General features: G+C 42.9%; 2 protein-coding genes and 1 long non-coding RNA gene across 4 annotated transcripts in view; 2 read left to right on the top strand and 1 right to left on the bottom strand.

Moving 5' to 3' along the window:
• Positions 1-20645, bottom strand: part of LOC148684201 (uncharacterized) — a 380707-nt gene that overhangs the window by 31757 nt on the left and 328305 nt on the right. The gene's annotated exons all lie outside the window — the stretch shown is intronic.
• TMPPE (transmembrane protein with metallophosphoesterase domain) lies at positions 598-6199 on the top strand. Of its 2 annotated transcripts, none has more exons than XM_035128921.3 (2): positions 598-670; positions 4233-6199. In XM_035128921.3, the coding sequence occupies exon 2, from the start codon at positions 4368-4370 to the stop codon at positions 5694-5696; it is 1329 nt and encodes a 442-aa protein (XP_034984812.1). In that variant the 5' UTR covers positions 598-670; positions 4233-4367; the 3' UTR covers positions 5697-6199. The 2 variants fall into 2 exon arrangements, with proteins under 2 accessions (XP_034984812.1, XP_088509782.1); XM_088653656.1 differs by lacking the exon at positions 598-670 and adding an exon at positions 742-862.
• The window catches only part of GLB1 (galactosidase beta 1), a 38914-nt gene continuing 18866 nt past the window's right edge, over positions 598-20645 (top strand). Inside the window, exons 1-9 of the mRNA XM_035128920.3 lie at positions 598-670; positions 7799-7968; positions 9821-9971; positions 11991-12051; positions 12633-12727; positions 15640-15820; positions 17204-17262; positions 20033-20154; positions 20237-20277. Coding sequence (XP_034984811.1) covers positions 620-670; positions 7799-7968; positions 9821-9971; positions 11991-12051; positions 12633-12727; positions 15640-15820; positions 17204-17262; positions 20033-20154; positions 20237-20277 — 931 coding nt within the window. The 5' untranslated portion in view covers positions 598-619. The remainder of the gene's footprint in view (positions 671-7798; positions 7969-9820; positions 9972-11990; positions 12052-12632; positions 12728-15639; positions 15821-17203; positions 17263-20032; positions 20155-20236; positions 20278-20645) is intronic.

A 20645-nucleotide genomic window follows, 5' to 3' on the forward strand; every position in this document is an offset into this window, starting at 1 on the left:
TAAACTGCCACAGGGGCCGGAATCAACCAACCGGTGGGCCGGATTAGGCCCCCGAAATGGATTTTGGACATGCCTGTCTTCTCAGCGGTGGCAGTGGCACCCTCCCGGTGGAACACCCTCCCATCAGACTTTTAGAAGATATCTGAAGGCAGCCCTTTATCAGGATTTTTTTAACGTCTGATGTTTTACAATTTTACACACACACAAAAGCAATGCAGGAATTTTACTGCTTTCAGTTGCAAAATAAAAATGTGGGTCCCCCCCCCTTTCATTGCATTGGTATTTTATTGCAAAAGCCTTTTGGGTGATTTACGGTCTAAAAAGGCAGCATCGACATGATGAAGGAAAATAACGAAGCTGGCAAATGGTTTGAAAACCAGCGTTGCCTTCTTTTTCTGAACTCCTTTTTTCCCTCCTCCCTTCCATTTTCGGAGAAGGAGAAAGTTCCTCTCTTCTTTCCTTTTTTTCTTCTTCGCATTGCAATTGGCTGGCTGGGGGAACCCGAGGCGGAAGCTCCAGTCAGCTGACTCCAAAGTCAGGCGGTCGGAGGGCTGAAGTTGGAACGACCTTCCTTTTCCCATCATTTGGTTTTGGTTTTGCTGTTGTTGTTGTTGTAGGAATGTTTCCTCTGCTCTTGCTGCAGCTTCTGCATGCGGGATTTGGATCGCCCGTAAGTTCATATTGTTGTTGCTATATCACCCTCCCCATTCCCCCGATCGTAGCCTTGGTTTTTTCTTGTACAGGAGAATGGCACTCTTTACATTTCCGCACTGGGATCCCCGGAGCAGTGGAGGGTTGTGGGTCTGCTGCTATGGTGAACGCAGTGCAATTCAATCCCATGCACCGCCTTCTCTGAATGCAGGTGGGTCTCCTGTACAATGAGGGCTGGGTCGGGTGTGTGAGGAACAGGAGGGAACTGAGCCTTAGCAGATGGACCTGCGAGGAGTGCATACGGTTTTGAGCAGAATTCTGATTGAGGAAGTGAAAACACCCTATCTTCGCCTAGCCCAGAGATCCATACAAGATTGAGCCCGTGAGCGCCCAAACAGCGTTACAACACGAATTGCTCCTACTGCTTTTTCTCTGTTGCTGAACTCCCAGAGTGCTCTATAAAACTAATTTACTCCCCTGTCTCTAGCAAAGGAACGGAAAGAGCAACGAGTGAGCTTAGGGAAGGAGGTGACAAATCTAAATACTTCCTGTTGCATTTTAAGTGAAATAAATCGATACTAGCCAGTATAGCATTGTATGGCAGTCTGGGAGAGAAGCTCTGGGACCCTTGAGCTTCATGTAATAAGTGGCGGGGTGGTTTTTTCCCTGGCAAATGTCACGTTTTTGCAGCAGGACTGATGGATCCACAAAACCACACAGGGGTTGTCAATTCCCCATGTGCTTTACTAATCCAGAGGTCTAGCAGGGCAGTCTCAACAGACAGAACAACGGTAGTTCCAAACACCTTGCTAGGAAGTGCCCCTTCTTTAAGCTGCTCCCCCCCCCAAGCTTCCTATATTGGAACTATGGCTAATTTAGAAGCTACCTTTTAGAATTGTCACATGGCTTTTCCTTTCTATAATTGCATGTCTGCAATAGATTCTGTGATGTTTTTGTATGTTTAATTGTTGGTTAAAATCTGTAACTTCCACTTTTTTAAATATTGAATTTTGTTTTATTCTTCTGTACTTGTGTAGTCCTCCCTGATTCTTTGGTGCAATTTATTTTATTATCTATTGGATTTATCTACTGTGTTGAAATCTTTAAATACTGTAATAATGCAGCTAATTAGAGGTAACATAAAAGGAAACGAGATACCTGTTCAGCTGCTACTTTACATACAGTATGCATCTTTTAATCCTTATTATGTAACCATTTTGCTAGAGGCTATTAGGTGTTGGTCTCAGTGATTAGAATAAACAATCAGGGAGTCTTGTAGTTTTTAATAGCAGCAAACTTTGACTCTTAATAGTATTCAGTGTTGTTGCACATTGTTATTTCTAGCCAGTTTACATGGACGCAACCACAGCATAATTTTCCCCTACATTAGTTTTAGGAACAGGAGTTGCCGCTTTGTTAGTACAAGTGAATGTTATACATTATCTTGCTTTCATGAGCTTTGCTACTATGGAAAGTATAATTTTGGACAATCCAAAAAAACCATTGGCATGTTTGGGCAAAACAGAAACTAACAAACAACGTTAAGGTCCCCAAAGCACTACGCATGGGAAACAATAGCTTACAAAGCATCCTCGTTGAGAATAATGGAATCACAATGGCTACAACCGTGTCAAAGATCTGAACTTGTGAATGACAAGCATACTCTTGTCTGCTATATTGCCTAATTGTAAGTGTAGCAGTCTTCTTGTTCAGAGCCGGCCCATCCACAACACTAGATGAGGCAGCTGCCTCAGGTAGCAGAAATGGAAGAGGCGGCGCTCACATGAGCACATTGAGTGTCTGCCACTGCAGAAGCAGCCCAGGTAAGGGAGGCTTCAGCACTGGAAGAGTGGCACTGTGTTCTCCTGCCCAGCTTTGCCACTGGGCCGGAAAGGAACTTAGGAAAGTACTTCTCCTTAAAGAGCAGTGCTTTCTGAAGTCCGTCCCCCCCCCCCGGCACAGCCTGGTGGGAAGGCAAGGCTTGAGGAGATGGAGAGGGGCTTGCAGAGCCTCATGCCCCCTTCCATCATGGGGGCGGCAGGGGAAGTTCCACCTCAGGCATTGACAAGTCTTGGACCATGCGCCACAATTGAGACCACAAAAAAGTTCACAATTGCAAGATTTTGTCAAGATTATACTGGCCAGGGTGGATAACATAACATTTGTGTTTGTGTGACTGATGGGTTCATGACTTTTTTAAAGTTTTCTGAGTTTGTGCCAGTTGGGATTGTGTTTGCTGATGCTGCAGCTGCTGTGAGACAAAAACATCATGCAGGAACAGGAATTGACTCGGCACCCTGTATAGCAGGGGCCCCAAAATATGGCCCGGGGGCCGGATGCGGCCCAATTGGCCTGCCAATCCGGCCCGCAACGACCCCCGCCGCCCGCCGCCCGCTCTTACGGCGCGCAGCGCGGCAGCGCTCTTCCGGGTCGGGAAAAAAGCGCCGAAAATCCTTTGTGCGCATGCGTATGGGCCTCTCCCGACCCGGAAGAGGTCATTTCTGGGGCACTTCCGGGTCGGGGGAGGCCCATACGCATGCGCACAACGGATTTTCGGCGCTTTTTCCACCCTGGAAGCGCGCCGCCGCGCCAGTAACTCCCCCGCCCGCTGGCCCGCACAGGCGCGCGCTCCCCCGTCCTCTGGCCCACCGCACGATCGGCGCGGTGGGAACCAGCCCAAACGCCGGTAAGTCTGGGGACCCCTGCTGTATAGCAATCACCCCTTTCCTTTCTCGCCTCACCCAGTTGTGATGTATCATTTTGGTGCCACTGCTAACCAGGGCAATATGAGCTGCATTCCTAGAGCATCCATTGCATCTGTATTGGTTTGTGGTGCTGAACCCACAAAATGAGACAATATTTCCGAAAGCTGAGTAAACTTTGAGGGTGGGAGCACTACTTATGAACTGCTATGTGTAGTTCAGGCATCCCCAAACTGCGGCCCTCCAGATGTTTTGGCCTACAACTCCCATGATCCCTAGCTAACAGGACCAGTGGTTGGGGAAGATGGGAATTATAGTCCAAAACATCTGGAGGGCCGAAGTTTGGGGATGCTTGCTGTAGTTGAATTGGTTCAGAGAAGGATTGTTTCTAATTCTTGTGGAAACTGGTTGTACAACTGATGCCTATAATTTACAAAGTAAGAATACTCTGTGGACATAAATGTAGAGGTTTTTGAATTGGACGGTTACACTTTCGGAAGTTCAGAGTTCTGCTGCTGCATATACAGTGGTACCTCAGTTGTCGAACGTAATCTGTTCCAGAAAATTGTTCGCCTTCCAAAATGTTCGACAACCAAGGCAGAATGAGCGGTCGGCAATTCCATTGAGAAAATGGAGAAATGCACCTCGGAAGCCGTTCGACTTCCGAGGCGTGTTCAAAAATGGAAGCATTCACTTCTGGGTTTTAGGCATTCGTGTTCCGAATCGTTTGGCTTCCAAGACACTCAACAACTGAGGTTCCACTGTACTTCTAATTCAACGTGTTTTGAAAATATTTTCGAGATAGGTTTTTTAAATCATAAAATGTAGTGTCACAATTGCTGTATATGATTGGTTGCTTTTTCCTGGTTTCCACACTAGGGAATGTTCTTTATTATCCAGAGCTGACGGTATTACTGGGTTTCAAACCAAGAAATCCCTCCAGAGCTACATTGTTGTCTACTGGAAAATATTGTAGGAGAACAAGGAAGAATCTAGGACCATCCAAGAGTAAAGATGATCTTCAAACAGTTGTCACTTGAAACTAAGGCTGCAGCAGTTGCTGGAGTTGTCTTCTTCTCCATGATAGCATCTCGAACATTTTTGGCTGAAAGGATTGAGGAGAAGAGTTTGAGGTGGCTGGTCAGACTTCAGATGTTACTATTTGTTAATGCCCTGATGCTCATAGGATCGCTTCACATATGGAGAAGACTTGTGACCGTGTTCTACAGATTACCAACTGCCATGTTGTCCTGTTTCACCTTATGGAAAACAGCTGTGTTAATGTTCCTGATTTTGGCACACTCGAGCTTTTTTACGGCTCTGCTGCTTGTGGCCGAGGAACCGTATTTCTTTTCTTTAGCTGCTCATACCTGCCTCGGAGGGTACATCCTCCTTATTTTCTGCCTCTTCGCCCTAGGCTCCTTGGAACAAGCTTATAAGCTCTTGTTCCAAAGACAAGCAAAGATGGGCAGTGTCAGTAAAAATTGCAAACTGGCAATAAAGCCAGCTCTAGCGGTTGTGTTGACAGTTGTGTTGACTGTCCTGGGACTCCTCAATGCTTCCCAACCTCCTGCCGTGAAGTCAGTAGCGATTCCTCTTCACAAACTGCCACCGTCTATGGACCAATTGAAGGTGGTCTTGCTTTCAGATATACACCTGGGGCCAACCGTTGGCAAGACCAAACTAGAAATGGTTATAAAAATGGTTAGGACTTTGAAACCGGACATCACGGTGATTGTGGGTGACTTGACTGATTCTGACGTGAAAGGCCTTGGGCATGCTGCGAAACCTCTTGGCATGCTTAACTCCCCACTGGGAACTTATTTTGTCACAGGCAACCATGAGTACTATACCTCTGATGTCAACAGTTGGTTTGAAGTGCTGAAATCACTAAACATCCGCCCTCTGCATAATGAGAACATCAAAATTGCGTCCCCTAAGGGTAGGAGCGCCGACTGGTTTTGTCTGGCAGGGGTAGACGATATCGAGGCTAAGGCAATGCATTACCCTGGCCATGGGATGGATTTAAATAAGGCTCTCGCAGACTGTGGCACAGATCATGCCATCATTCTTCTTGCCCACCAGCCACTTGCTGCTAAATGGGCTCTCCAAGCTCGGCCAGATATAAATTTGATCTTGTCTGGGCATACTCACGGAGGGCAGATATTTCCTCTGAATATTGCTGCCTATTTCTTGAATCCATTCTTTGTTGGCTTGTACAAGGTCGGACAAAACACCTTTGTGTATGTTAGCCCTGGGACTTTGTATTATGGAATGCCAATGAGACTGGGAAGTAGAGCAGAAATAACAGAGATAATTCTGCGTTCTCACTCATCAGTATGAAATAATTTATTTCTCTTGGGCTTGTGCAGTGCATCTTCTTGTTCATAAGATGCCACAATTTCTCTGGAATACTGATGAGCAGGTGGTTAGACCTGCAAGCTTTGGAATCTTCTATTACTTCTGTTACCAAGCCCTGTTTTGAAATTAAAGTGGTATATAAATTACAGTAGTAAAGAATAATGAATAAGATGAAGTACAAAATGTAATAGCTTTTGGGGATGCTACCTTTGAAACTCTCTTGAAACTTTAATGAAAACGTTCGGGGTGTGTAACATTGCCGCAGGTAAGAGTCAGTGAAACAACAAGGTTGTGAGATAAGTTGTCAAACCAGTATATTGCATTTTTGAAAATTCCCATTATTTTCTGCTTTTTGTATGGTGGCACTTTCATATTTATCCAGAGTTCTTGCATTGATTCCTTTGCTGAAATGTTATGTTTTGATCTGTGAATTGCCATTGAAATTGTTGAAATGCATTAAAAAGAATAAATTAAATTAAAACATACTCATTGTTGTGGCTTTTGGTGTGTTGTGTATTGCTGCTTCTGCTTTGTTTATTGTGACCTACTCTGAACACAATCTCCTTTTGTGGAAAGTGGTATACAAATTAAAAGTCTAGCCCCGACTACAAGCAGGAGTCTCTTCCCCTGCAACATACATCCAACTAAACTGAAACTAAAAATTACATATGCTAAAGCTATTTTTGGTCACCTGCTTACTATCCCTTGCTTTTTCCTGTAGCACTAATTGCAGTTGTTAACAGTCCAACAGGGTTACTGTCACAGGATGTGCGTTGCGACTACTCTAGAGTAACGACTCTCCAGACCTTTGCCTTTTCATGCTTTTATTAAGTGCAGGCTATTTACCGTGCTAGAGCTGTACAGGATACATGTTCTCAGTCTGACCCAGAACCCTGGAATGGCGCTTCCTGCGTTTTCTTCCAACATAAGAGTCGGGGCACCCCAAATCTCCTCCCGCATTTCCTCCTGCGTAATTCCGGAACCGGAGGGAAAAAGGGTATCCTTTCTATGTTTTCCTTCTCCCCCTCTTCCCCCTCTCTCTCTTCCTGTCCCACGTGCAGCAGGGGCTCTCCTATGCTGCCAGAGCCCTGTCTCCTTCCTCCTTCCTGAAGAAGTGTGCATGCACACGAAAGCTCATACCAAAATAAAAACTTAGTTGGTCTTTAAGGTGCTACTGAAGGAATTTTTTTATTTTATTTCAGTTATGTTTACGCTTAGCTACCTGTAGGGCATGGGAACCAGGGGGTTGTTCCAAAGATTTCATAGAAAAGTTGGCTTTTAAACCATGAGAGGTGGCATCAGGCAGGTGTTCTGAGAAATGGGTTCAAGCTAAACTGGGCAGCGAGGGCAGAGCTTTTAAGGTTGGTTGGATGCAAAGAGCAAGAGGATGTGAAGAGCAAGAGATCAAGATAGAAGAAGATCAGGGTTGGGAGAGAGAGGACGGCTAATATAGACCTAAAGGCATGCACCTATAGAATAGGGTTATGAAAGAAAAATATTAAAATAAGAGGGTTGAAAGAAAAAAACGGAAGGTAGCAATGTAATTCTTTAAGGAAAAAAAAGAAATGTTGATTTTGTAGAGATAATTGGTTTATAGGTTTTTCTTTTAGGATTGAATATTTCAGTGCTGGTACAGATAATCAAAATGAAGTGAATGATTTGGCAGAAATAATGATGCCAGGGCAGGGTTATATTAAATATTCCTTAGCACAGGGTTGGCTAACCTGTACCCCCTAGATATTATTGGACTCACAGCTCCCATCAGTCCCAGCTTGCAGGGCTGGGCTGCAGGTTCCCCACACCTGCTGTAAAGGTTAAAATAGTAATTTTGGTAACGTTTGATCAGCACAGAGGTGCGTTTTGGGTCTTGTATGTGTGGTGGTCAGTTCTGAATTGTTACAATGCTGGTACTATTTTGCATTACAGTAAACTAGACTGGAGGAGGGGAAATGTTGGTTTGAGGAAAGTGTGCCTCCCTCTCCTGGCATGGAAGGGCCATGTCTCTGCTTGTGATAAAAAATAAAAATAAACTTCTGTTCTTTCCTGAAAGCTAAAGTTCCTGTCCACCTAACGTATCTTCACAGGTCACATCCCAGAGAAGCTTTGGGATCGATTATGCCCACAACTGCTTCCTCAAGGATGGGAAACCATTCCGTTACATCTCGGGCAGCTTCCATTACTCCCGCGTCCCCCGGTACTACTGGAAAGACCGCCTCTTGAAGATGAAAATGGCAGGTCTTGATGCCATTCAAACGTAGGTAGCAAGAGTGGTTCTCAGGCAACCATTAAAATGGGTGAGGCATCCTCTGAAAATACGGCCACGAGTTATGTATTGACTTTCTTGGCAAAGAGCCAGAAGGTGTGGCAATATAGGAAACTGATTATAATTGTTGGAGAAGAATTGGCTGCAGTCCAGTTCAGGAGAGATGTTGCACATTTCCCAACTAAAAAGGTAGCCAGGAGCACATTCTGAAAGTGGTGCAATGCAGTTATTGACTCTTGACTTCCATTTATTCCAGAGCAAGGTACTGCTACCTAAAATGAGCAGATACTGTATGTGCATCCAGCTTATAGCTTCTGCCTTCCTTGTGCTGTGGCAGTTCAAGAGGTATTGACGCAGTCATGCATTTCTGCCTGCTTGCTTCTTCGGGGGGGGGGGAAGCAGAACAGTATGCTGTGCTTTAAAGTGTGTGAAAACGCTTCTCCGGGGTAAAAGTTGCTTGCTTTCTGCAACTTGCATAAACTGCAAATTTAGAAAAGTTGGATGCACTTGATGATTCTACTTCTTTTTTTTTTTACTTCTTCTAGTCATGGGGAAAGTGTATGCCAGGTATCCCCAAACTCTGCCCTCCAGCTGTCTTGGGACTACAGTTCCCACCATCCCTGACCACTGGTCCTGTTAGCTAGGGATGATGGGAGTTGTAGTCCCAAAGCAGCTGGAGGGCCGAGTTTGGGGGTGCCTGGTCTATGCCATCTATCAAGATTTTACCAAGCTTTGCCCATTTGTTCTCCAGGCTATTTTTGCACCTTCAACAACTAGAAACTTGCTGCATCAAAAAGAAACAATACTGGTGTTCGTGTGACCCTGAATTCTATGCCCCATCACCCTTCCTTGGTGACAGATTTTGTTTTGTTACCTTCTCCATGACCTGCTCCTCAGTAACAGCATTCTTATTTACAGCAGATATAATGACAAGCCTTTTTTTAGTGTTATGCTCTTCTGTGAAAGCTTTGTTGCTTTTGCATCTCTCAAACTGCAATATTCCTGTCAATTTAGGCTCCTGAAGTGTGATTCTAAGATAGAGTCACTAGAGAGAGCTAGATGCGTGAGCTCTGGCATGCTGAAATGCTTGTCGGAAGAAGCCAGCAGCACAATCGCTTCATCATGCATGAGAAAAGCACAGTCTATACCATGGGTAGGCAAACTAAGGCCCGGGAGCCGGATCCGGCCCAATCGCCTTCTAAATCCAACCTGCAGACAGTCCAGGAATCAGCGTGTTTTTACATGAGTAGAAAGTATCCTTTTATTTTAAATGCATCTCTGGGTTATTTGTGGGGCACAGGAATTTGTTTGTCCCCCCCCCCCAAAATATAGTCCAGCCCCCCACAAGGTCTGAGGGACAGTGGACCAGCCCCCTGCTGAAAAAGTTTGCTGACCCCTGGTCTATACTGAAAGGTTCTCCTGTGTGAGCCTTGTCAAATGAATGGCAACCGTACAAGCAGGTTCGCTCATGTTAGAGAACTTTCTCCCGAGTTATGTTTAAAATCTTCTGAAAAACAAATCCTTTAGCTTGGTTCCAAAGAGCCACAAGCAGAGGAAAAAGTACTGTGTGCAGTTCTGTGCACATAAGCACAAATCAAAGCACACAAGCATGGTGCACAATTAAGAGGGAGAGGCATGCTTTTAGCATGAAGGAAAGTCTTTGCATGATTCCCCACCCAACTCTGAACCCTCTGGTGTGGAGGCCTGCTCATGCATTCAGAAAAGGAACATCTGCACTTCATATTCCACTTGGCTGTTAGGCGTAATTCCTTCGGGTGCAATTATATTGCTGCTTGTGTCATTTTTGTTATTCTGAAGTAAGAGGCGTATGTGGTATTTGCAGGTATGTCCCGTGGAACTTTCACGAAGCTGAGCCAGGAGTTTACAACTTCGCTGGTGATAGAGACCTTGAGAATTTCCTGAAGCTTGCCGATGAGATGGGCTTGCTCGTCATCCTGAGAGCTGGGCCATATATATGTGCAGAATGGGACATGGTAAATATTTATCCTCATTTGTTGGTGGAGAGGCCAGAGGGCATTGCACGAGAGGATGTGTTATCCCATGCTTTCCAGTGTATTGCAAAAAGTCTGATCTTTTACAGAAGCAGTTGTGTTGCAGGTTTGCTGCGCAAGGTTTCCCAATCCCACCCAAGAATAGTGACAGTCTGGAAGCGCTCTTGGTTTTCACGTGTGACTGATTTTTACAAGATGATGGAGATGGAATACTGTTTGGTCCTAAATGCAGCTTGTCTGCTTGTTTCCATCCCAAAACTGGTCCAACCCCACCTGCTCTTTCAACTATAATCATGGTTCAGTTCCTTGGCCATGCTGGAGTCCGACAAAAAGAAGAGAATAAAGAAAAGCCCCTTTTAAATATAGTGGTTTTAAGTCAATAGTGGAATCAGTGTTGTTCCCCAATAGTTGCTTGTATGAGTTTGGGTGCTAGGATTTTTCCTGTTTTTAGGCTGGTTGACATAACGTGACCCTATCACCAATCATGATATATCACCAGCTAAACATTGCAATGCTCCAATATATCACAATGTCTGAAATAAGGATGGAGCTATGTAGAGGCATTGGCTGGCTTCACGGTTTTCCCCACATTGTGATTTTTGCATAGCACACACACACACACACACACACACACACACACACACCCCATGATTTGCAGTACATTGCCAGGTCAAAAATTATGAAACCAATATAATGATATGGACTTCAAACCAGTTTTGGAAGATAAATTAATATATCACCAAGCCCTAACACCCATCATGATTTGCAATATATTGCTGGGTCAAAAACTATGAAATCAATATCATGATATGGATTTCAGACCAGTTTTGGAAGATAAATTAAAATATCTCGCCCAGCCCTATTTGGCAGATTTTAAAGGATGTGATCTTGGTAATGTCAAAGGGGACAGAGGCAGGCCGTTCTGCTTTACTTGCCCCTGATAGGTTCTTAAGACCCACTTAGCACCAAACAGGGAAGGGGCTGCCCAACTGAAGCCTTCCTTACATTGGTTGCATGGCAGTGCCCACAAAGTGGCAGCAGCAGGTCCACTGCAAGATCTCATGAGACCTTGCAAGATTTTGGCGACATATTGGTGAAAGCTGGCACCACTTCGACGGTGGCGGAGGTGCCTCTTAGGCTTTTGCTGCCCAAGGTGGCAGCCTCAGCCTGCTTTGTGTGTGTGCTGGCCCTGATTTCAACCTTCTCAAAGTGTCGTGCTGTGCCACCTCTGGGGGTGTGGAGCCATTCGGATGGCCCTCAAAATCCTTTGAAGAGGCCACTGTCCATTTTGACAAAGGTGCTGTAGCACAACTCTGCTGGGGACAGAGCCATGGCTTCATGTTGATTTTAGGGTTGATTTTAGTGCTCTGAGCACTAGGTCAGGCCACACAGCCCATAGACCTGCATTGTTAGGTAGTAGACCAGGACTGTGAATTCAGCATAGTAACCCCAAGCTTGTGGAACCCCTCCCAACTGAGTTTAGAAAGGTTGCTTCCTTCCTGCACTTCAGATGTATGGCTAATGCTTCCTTTTCCCCGCAGGCATTTTAAAATAATGTTTGGTTTTATGATAAAAAGAAAATACTGCTTTATTGTCCCACTTTCTGTGGATTGTCTTAATGTACTCCACAGAGTTAATTTGGATATGCAGGAAATGGTAAAAATAAATTTAAGGAACCACAGAAAGAGGGGGGAGGAAGTCAAGTTTTGAAATGTTAAAATGACTGTAAAATTATTGAAATGTATAAATGTGAAAATCATAAATTATATACAGTATATACGTATAGGAACTCTGATGACAAAAAAAATGTACACCACTTAGAAATCTGAATAATTGAGGAGTATAAAAATGCCTTCAATGAACAAATAATACTATTCCTGCTGGCTGACTATTATAGTAGATGCTTCCAGCAGGTGGAAATCCATCTATTTTCTGAGGCAAGTATCTTTATATGGTTTTGCTTTCCAAGTATATTTTATAGTTTTCTTTTTTCCTTTCTAGGGAGGTCTACCTGCCTGGCTATTAGAAAAAGAAACCATCGTCCTTAGATCTTCTGATGCAGGTAATGAGTTCAAGAAAATGCGCAGTGTTCACTATCGGTACTTAAGACGACATTGCTGGAAGTCAAATGTGAAGTTCATACCTGTGAACCGCTTGCTATCCTCCCTCCCCCATGTGATTTCATGGCTTACCTTAGGTATGGGATTAAGCAGAGAAAGGTAACCTTATAGTTCTCTATCCTATATCCAGGGATAGTTGGAAATGATGGCATGAAGATGGCAAATGAAAGACACACCTTGAATGTGTGAATCAGCCCATAAAATGCTCTTAACACATTTTGGGGGAGCAGTGAAGAGTTTAAGAGACAAGCAAGGGCTGCTCCCATTTTTGAGCATATAAACCATGACTGTAACTCAGTTCTGGCCCACACTTTAATCAAAACATGGAGGTTTCTGGTTCGGCAGAGAGCCGAAGTAAAGAGAAACATGGCGGCCTTAATGTTAGCAATGCCAGGGATTTGAATGATTATTTATTTTTATTTATTTTTTTATTCAGGAACTAAGCAACAGGGATATAAACAACTTTTGCATAAAATCATTAATAGCTTCCGATGTATGCAATCTCTCTTTTATATTTTTCCAGATTACTTGGCAGCTGTAGAAAGGTGGATGGGGGTCTTACTACCAAAGATGAAGGTTCATCTTTACCAGAACGGGGGCCCAATAATTATGGTGCAGGTAAAATTATGAAATTGAAATAAATGCATGCATGGAATTTCCTATAATATACAGTCATACCTCAGGTTGCAAATGTGATTCATGCGGGAGGCACATTGACAACGTGCAGTGCAGAGTCTGCGCACGCGTGTGATGTGATTTGGTGCTTCTGCGCATGCGTGTGACGTCATTTTGTGCTTCTGCGAATGCGCGAGTGCTGAAACTTGGAAATAACCTGTTCTGGTATTTCCGGGCTCGGCAGGGAGCGCAACCCGTAGTGTTTGCAACCCGAGGTATGACTGTACATGAAAACGGGAAAAAAACCCAAAACCTGAATTCTGTTAGTGCATTTATTTGGAAATGTATCATTTTAAAGCATTTTCCCACTTGAAAGGTTGTTCATGGTATACTCATTTTAGGATAGAATAATACAGCAATGTCCACCCGGTCAACTGCCATCGACAGGTAGAGTGCTACGGTCCTCCATGTTGATCGCGGGACTAAAAGAAGAGACCGCCCGGTTGCTCCTGAGTGATCATGACGCGCCTTGCCCCCATGTCCGCCTCACCCCCCCCCCCAAAACAGCTCAACAACTCTGGTTACTCCTCCCTTTAAAAAGTTCAACAACTATGGGCAATGGCAATGGGTAGACCACTGCCAGTTTTATTACACTGGGAGTAAATTGCAGTGTCTATAGAGTTGGATGTGCGTGGAATAATATATTCAAGTGATGCGGGATTGGGGGGGGGTGTTATTCAGAAACCATATAATTTCATAATCGTTCATTTCCAAGAAACGACTTGCTGCAAATCTCAGGCATAAAGGACAAGACTGATGGTTGTGTAGCACCTGCAAAAGCTGCTCTTACTGACCAGATCTGGGTGGTTAACCTGTGGCTCTTCAGATGATGCTGGACTGTAGCTCCTTATCCATTGGCCATGCTTGCTGGGACTGATGGGAGTTGGAATCTAGAAACATCTGGAGGACCACAGGTTAGGCATGCAGGAGATGGAACATTTACACCAGTCCTCTTGAGAGAGTACCTATGTCCCCAGGACTGCCATTGCTTAATTTGTACAGGCAGGACTTGCCAAGAATTAGGAATAAAGATCTTATTTATTGACCGTGGCGAGAACAACCATAGCCAGTACATGGAAAACATTACAACTGTTGGCCATGGATAAGTGGTTTGAAGCAGTCTGGCGGACAGCTTTGTTGGAAAAGCTAACATGGAAACTGCGGGTAGCAAGAGGCCAAAAGAAAAACGATAACTTCTATACAGTATGGGGCGATTTTATTGAACACACAGGTAGCGAGGCCCATAGGGGAGTAGTGTTTGGGGTGGGTAACACAGTTTGGAATACTTGAAGTATACATTTTAACCTTTCAGATTGTTGCAGATATAATGTGCTCCTTTTAATAAGATTGGACCACACAATGTGTTATTTTATGGTTTTTAAGATTATGAGAAATATATTTTCTCTAGTAAATAAACTATTTTTAAATTTAAAAAAACACGCAAAAAAACAGTCCTCTTGAGAATGTGGGCCACACCGCCTCATTCCTACAATTTATTTCATTCATATATGTTTAGATCTCATTGAACAAATGGCTCACTTGCGCATAGTGGCATCTAGGTAGTTAGGATACTTCGCAGTGTGTTTGAGCCCTAAATTAACATACACCTAATCTATGGTGAGTAAAAAAGACAGAAGAGGGAGTATTTCTACCTCTCTTCTCAACCTCAAAATGGAGGCCTCAGAATGTGGTTAAGCTGCTTCCAGGCTACCCAGGAAGTTGAAACTTGCTCTAACAGCAGCCTACGTTTCACTGATTACTAGGAAAGCCTTAAAAAATGGAGCGTTTTTACATCTAATAGTCAAAACTTGAGACACGAAGTTTTCCTCACCACAGAGGCCATCACTCCAGCACATATTGAGCCTAGCAGAATGTGGAGTGTTTGGTTATGAGAGTCCATTGCGTCTTCACACCCTTCAGGCCAACCAAGGCTACAATCCTATACTGTATACCCATTTTCTCAAACGTAAATATCATTGGCATGCATAGGTTTGCACAGTAGGGTTTAAAGAACACATCCTGCTGTAGCTTGGAGCCTTCTTACAAAATACAAGCTTCATTTACTAGTACAGTGGAACCTCGGTTTATGAACACCTCGGTTTACGAATTTTTGGTTTACGAACGCCACGGACCCATCTGGAACGGATTAATTCACTTTCCATTACTTTCAATGGGAAAGTTCGCTTCAGTTTATGAACACTTCAGTTTATGAACAGACTTCCGGAACCAATTGTGTTCATAAACTGAGGTACCACTGTATCGAATAAGCTTTTTACTTTTCTTCTAAAATGGCTCCACATTAATGGAATGCAGTATTTTGTATCACAATCAAATATGGCATCTGCTCTGATAATTCAATACAGGACTTTAAGAAAATAAATCAAACTGAAAATTACTCCAGATATAATTGCTACTGCTAGACATCTTTCTGCGTCCACTATTATGTGAGTGGCACAAATTGCTTGCAAGGCAGAAGTCTGATAAGGAGATCACTATAAATTAGTATTAAAAAGCAATGTTATTGAATAGTATTTTAAGCTGCTCGCATGGATTTAAGTCAAGATTTTTTGTTTCCTATGAAAAGAGGGTATTTAAGGCGGTTAGCATGTATTGGGAAAATCATAATAAATACTGTGTTACTTTGGAAAAATGTTCCCCCAGAATTCCCAAAAAGACCTGCAGGAGAGGTTTTATTTGTGGAAATATGATCTTATTTTAGTTTTTTTTAATATGATTATTTGAACTTCTGTTGTTTTTCTACACATGATAACCTTTCCACTTGTTGGTTAAGTTCCACGGTAGTTGACGGTTGCCAGCTTTTTTTCTTACTAATTTTATATGTATGCTTTGTTTAGGTTGAAAATGAATACGGAAGCTACTTTGCCTGCGATTTTGATTACCTTCGTTACCTGCAGAGTCTTTTCCGTCAGCACCTGGGGGATGAGGTGGTGTTGTTCACCACAGATGGCGCAAACAAGTCTTACCTGAGATGTGGGACTCTTCAAGGCCTTTATTCCACGGTGGATTTTGGACCAGGTTGGTTGCTGTCTTGGGCAGCGCAACTAACTGGAGGCAAGATTGTGGGAAATTTACTTGCAAGTACGGTGGAATTGATTCCCAAGTAAAGATGCAGAGATTTGGGCAGATATATACTGGTATATATATTTCATTTTTATAGGAACGTAATAAGCTACTGAGGCTAGTGGGATTCAGTTACTGGCGTGCTGAAAATTTAGGTTGTGCAGTTGATGGGGAATTTGTACACAACAATCCTACTTCTCCCAAAGAGTGGTATTTCTATCAGGAAAATAATGGGGAAATGCACATTTGAGCACCATTTAGATGTCCATCTGCTTTTCCTTCATTGGAATTAGACCAAAGTAGTCCACACCTGCACACATTTGAATCGGTGCACATTATTATTATTATTATTATTATTATTATTATTAAAAAATACGACAGGTATGGTAGTTTCTCCATTTTAGGATTGCTTTTCCTAAATATTTTTAATATCTCTGCCCCCTGCCCCCTTTTATTTATTCAGTTTATCAACTTTGGCAAGACGTGCTGGTCCTGCTGTTTGGGTTTCTCTAGAGAGAGGTTCTGACACTGGGGAATTTTGAAAACGTCTTCTACCAGTGTAATATGCAGAGTTAAATTATTATAGTATGCCTTTCACCAGTATAATCCTAGTCTGTTTATTCACATGGTGTCATTCTGGGGGGTTTCTTTGCATTGAGCTTTATCTTGTGAGGGTTGTTTAGGTCCCATGCTTGATAAACCTATGGCTAGATACCCAAATGAATGCCCCTGTTATGAATGAGTGTGCTTTTTGTGTTCTATTCAGCAAGTCACCTCAAATATGTCTGTGTTGTTTTCAATTGTGCAAGGTTCTTTTTTAGGTTAACATAGTTTCCCAGCCTTCTCTACTTCTTTAATTTGCTTTAAATAATATAGTTATAGCCAGGCTTCCCTCTCATTCTTCTTGCACCTAGATTCTGTCCATAGTTTTCTTTACAAAGTTTCCTGTCATAATTGATGGACTCTAGTTTCCCTTTTGCAATTCTCCAGTGTGTGTAGAATGTAAAATGTAAAATGCTTCTTTGTTGACCGCATGTACGACTTTGTGTAGATATGTTGTGCGCAGGGCTTTTTTTCCAGCCGGAACTTGCCGGAACTGAGTTCTGGCACTTCTCAGGTGGGCGCCATTGCCATTATAAGAGAACAAGGCAGCTATTAATGGTGAGTTCTGGCACCTCTTTTTCTAGAAAAATATTGTTGGTTCTGCATTAAGAAAGGCACGCTTTTCCATTTAAACAGGGGCAGCTGCAGGGTGCATTACAGATGAGGCCTGTAGTAGCAGAGAAACGGCAGCATAGGAATCAGTTTTGACACTCTCTTTTCTTCATTTATTTGCAGGTGCTAATGTCACAGCGTCATTCTTAACTCAGAGACACACTGAACCTAATGGCCCCTTGGTATGATTTCAACCCTTCCCCTTATGTTCATACAATACTCCTGATATGAGTGCATAACAATACAAAGGCGGTTGTAGTAAGATGTTAGCAGTCATGGGTTGAATTGAAGTACCGTAAGGTTCAATTCAACACAACACCTTTATTGGCATATATATAGCAATAAAAATCATATAAACCATCTATACAAAATATAATTCTGAGACATACAATGAAAAGGGGAGAGAGGAAAGGGATCGTGAGTCCTCAGCGGTCACTGTTGTGTAGGCCCAACTGCCCCAGATTTAACTTCAAAAATTCTAGTCAAGAATCGCACCATAACTCTGGTAAGTGCAGGAGAGTCATCGCTCAGCAGAAACTGGGTCATGGGGTGTTTATTGGAGGGGGCCCAGAGCCACAAAGAGGACATCGAGGGATCATCACTTAAGATGTTAAAAAGAGGGCATTCCAGAATCATGTGGTCCATAGAGTCAGGTACATTCTGGCCACAGGTGCAGAGTCTGTACTGTAAGGTATACCAGATGCATAGACATATTTAAGTGTTTTGTTATTCTTTCAAATGCCCCCAAAGAACTTGTTACGGACAAAATACAAGGCAGCAGGGATAGTTAACCGAGGGAGTTCAGCATATGTAGTTGGGGAAAGTTTATGGTGGGTGAGGAAGAATGGCACTACAAACAAACAAACAAACAAACAAACACAATGCTTAATGCATGGGATTCTTTTGTATCGTCAGCTTGAGGGAATCTTGGGTCCCTTTGGTCCAAATGTTGGGCAATTGGGCAACTGGTTCAAGTAGTCTGAGAAAGCTGAAGTTGAATTCCTTCATCTCCTTGTCACAAAAAAGAGCTGGCTAATATTCAGATTCTGCACGATCCCGTGAGATGCTGCAGACATAGGCAGAGTGGAAGGAATAGCCGTGGTCAGAGTTTGGGATCAACACAGGGATGACTGCTTCAGATGACCATCTAGAGCCAATGTAGTATGTGACTTGGGCCTGGGAAACCCAGGTTCAAATGCTTGCTCAGCCATGAAGATCACTAGGTGACCTTAAGCCAAGCACAGTTCTGTGCCTAGGCTGCTATTGTTTTGGGTCAGGTTTTCCCAAACTTTGGTCTCCAGCTGTTTTTGGACTGCAACTCCCATCATCCCTAGCTAGCAGGACCCAGTGGTCAGAGATGATGAGAACTGTAGTCCAAAAACAGCTGCAGACCCAAGTTTGGGAAACCCTGGTTTGGATAAAGCAATATATAGGAGTGAACTAGTCTTCAGGCTTCAGGGATCTACTTTCTCTTTTACTGTAGCACCAAGGTTCACAATCTCAAGTCACATGCAAAGTAATGGACAGGAGGTTGGTGCTGATGCGGAATGGTGACTTGAGTGGGGTGGGGCAGAGACCATCAGTCACATACGACATCCTATGAGGCATAAAGTTCAAGGACCGCCTCTTCCATATGAACCTATCTGGACCCTGAGATCATCTTCTGAGGCCCTTCTTTGTGTGCCTCCTCCTCGAGAGGTCTGGAGGGTGGCGACATGAGAACAAGCCTTCTCTGCAGTGGCTCCTCATCTGTGGAATGTCCTCCCAGGTGGCACCAGGCAAAAATGTTACTTTTTAACCAGGCCTTTGGTTGATCTGAATGACACCCTATGCCCTTTTATAATGTGGCTATTTTTTGGGGGGGGTGTTATTGGGTTGTTTATTTTGATTATTTATATTGTGGTTTTTATGTTGAATCTTTTCTGTGAACCGCCCTGAGAGCTCCTGGTATAGGGCAGTATATTATTATTATTATTATTATTAATAATAATAATAATGATGATGATGTTAGTATTGCCTGCATTTGCTATTTACAATTCTATGATTCTAACATGAACTTTATACCTACATTGGCAGAATCTATTTTATGTACAGTGATATGTAGCGTATCTTTTTTTTTGAGCACTATTTCCCCATATATTCATCAAAACATTTCCACTCCTTTTGAATTTTTTGATTCGATTGGTTTCTTATAATAGCTGTTAATTTTGCCAAAGCTAAGTATTCATTTAACTTACAAATTCATTCCTCCCTTGAAGTGGGAGTTTGTGATTTCCATTTAGCCGCAACCACTACTCTAGCTGCTGTGCTTGCATATAAGAAGATTCTCCCCCCCCCCCGATGCTATCTCTTCCCCTATCAATCCAAGGAGATATATCTCTGGTTTTTTTAATTATTGATATTTCCAACATCATCTTTAATTCTTCTGTTCAGAATTTTTTAATTTCCTCACACCTCCACCACATATGTACTGTTGTTCCTGTTTCTTTGCCACATCTCCGACAAAGGTTGGATTTCAATTTATATATCTTTGCCAACTTAACTGGTGTTAAGTACCACCTATGGAACATCTTGATAAAATTTTCTTTGATTGTATATGAGGCGGTATATAATTATAATGCACATCAATCTCTTGACTTTTGTCTTCTGGGTTTCTGGGGTTTTTCCTGTTGTTATTCTGTCTCTCACAGCTACAATAAACCTACCATTAAAATTATGGACTGGTCATTTCTTCGTCAGAGGGCAAACGGGCAAATTTAGCAGGGGATCAAATACTCCCCCCCCCCCACTGTACCCTGAGTTGGATTCGCTCAAAGATGTTGATCTGGAAAACACGTACAAAAGCTTCTCTTTCTGCTGAGTGGCTTGAACGTGGTAAAAAAAATAAAACCTTTGATCGCCGACACACTGCTGCTTAGATCTCTTCTTCCATTGTTTTATTTCTTCTTTCAGGTCAATTCTGAGTTCTACACTGGCTGGTTGGATCATTGGGGCCACCGTCACACCGTTATATCACCATCAATTGTAGCTAAGACTCTTAGTGAAATTCTGGCACATGGGGCCAATGTTAACATGTAAGTTCACCAACATCTATTTAAATGAGAGCTTGGGTTTTTAGTACAGCATTTTTGACTGCCTATTTGCCTCTCTTTTCAGGTATATGTTTATAGGAGGAACTAATTTTGGTTACTGGAATGGTAAGAAGTGTGTGTTACTTGTGTGCGAGCACTTTTTTTATAATAATAATAGCTGTTTTTTATTTTATTAAGCTGTTTTGGGTTATCTCAAGTACAGTACTGGATTATTTTCTTTGGAATAAAGAAAAAGGGTTCGAGGATACTAACTCAGAAGGCAAAACAGGACCTACTTTTCTTGGTTCCTTGAAACAGAGGGAGCAAGGAAGTATTATATGCAAAAGTGGTTGAAGGAGGTCTTCCCACATGGTGGGTCATCATAGTCTTATGGCCTACTTTTAGTAATACACTATGGGTCAGATAAAACAGAGGAACAGCCAGACAAGTTAGACGGCTGTATTTATTGCCAGGTACTCAGAGCTTAATTTATG

Source organism: Zootoca vivipara, chromosome 11, assembly GCF_965207765.1.
Source record: "Zootoca vivipara chromosome 11, rZooViv2.hap1.1, whole genome shotgun sequence".
Taxonomy (NCBI): domain Eukaryota; kingdom Metazoa; phylum Chordata; class Lepidosauria; order Squamata; family Lacertidae; genus Zootoca; species Zootoca vivipara.

Coding starts and splice junctions, on each gene's coding strand:
- TMPPE (XM_035128921.3), top strand. CDS start 4,368: ATGATCTTCAAACAGTTGTCACTTGAAACTAAGGCTGCAGCAGTTGCT.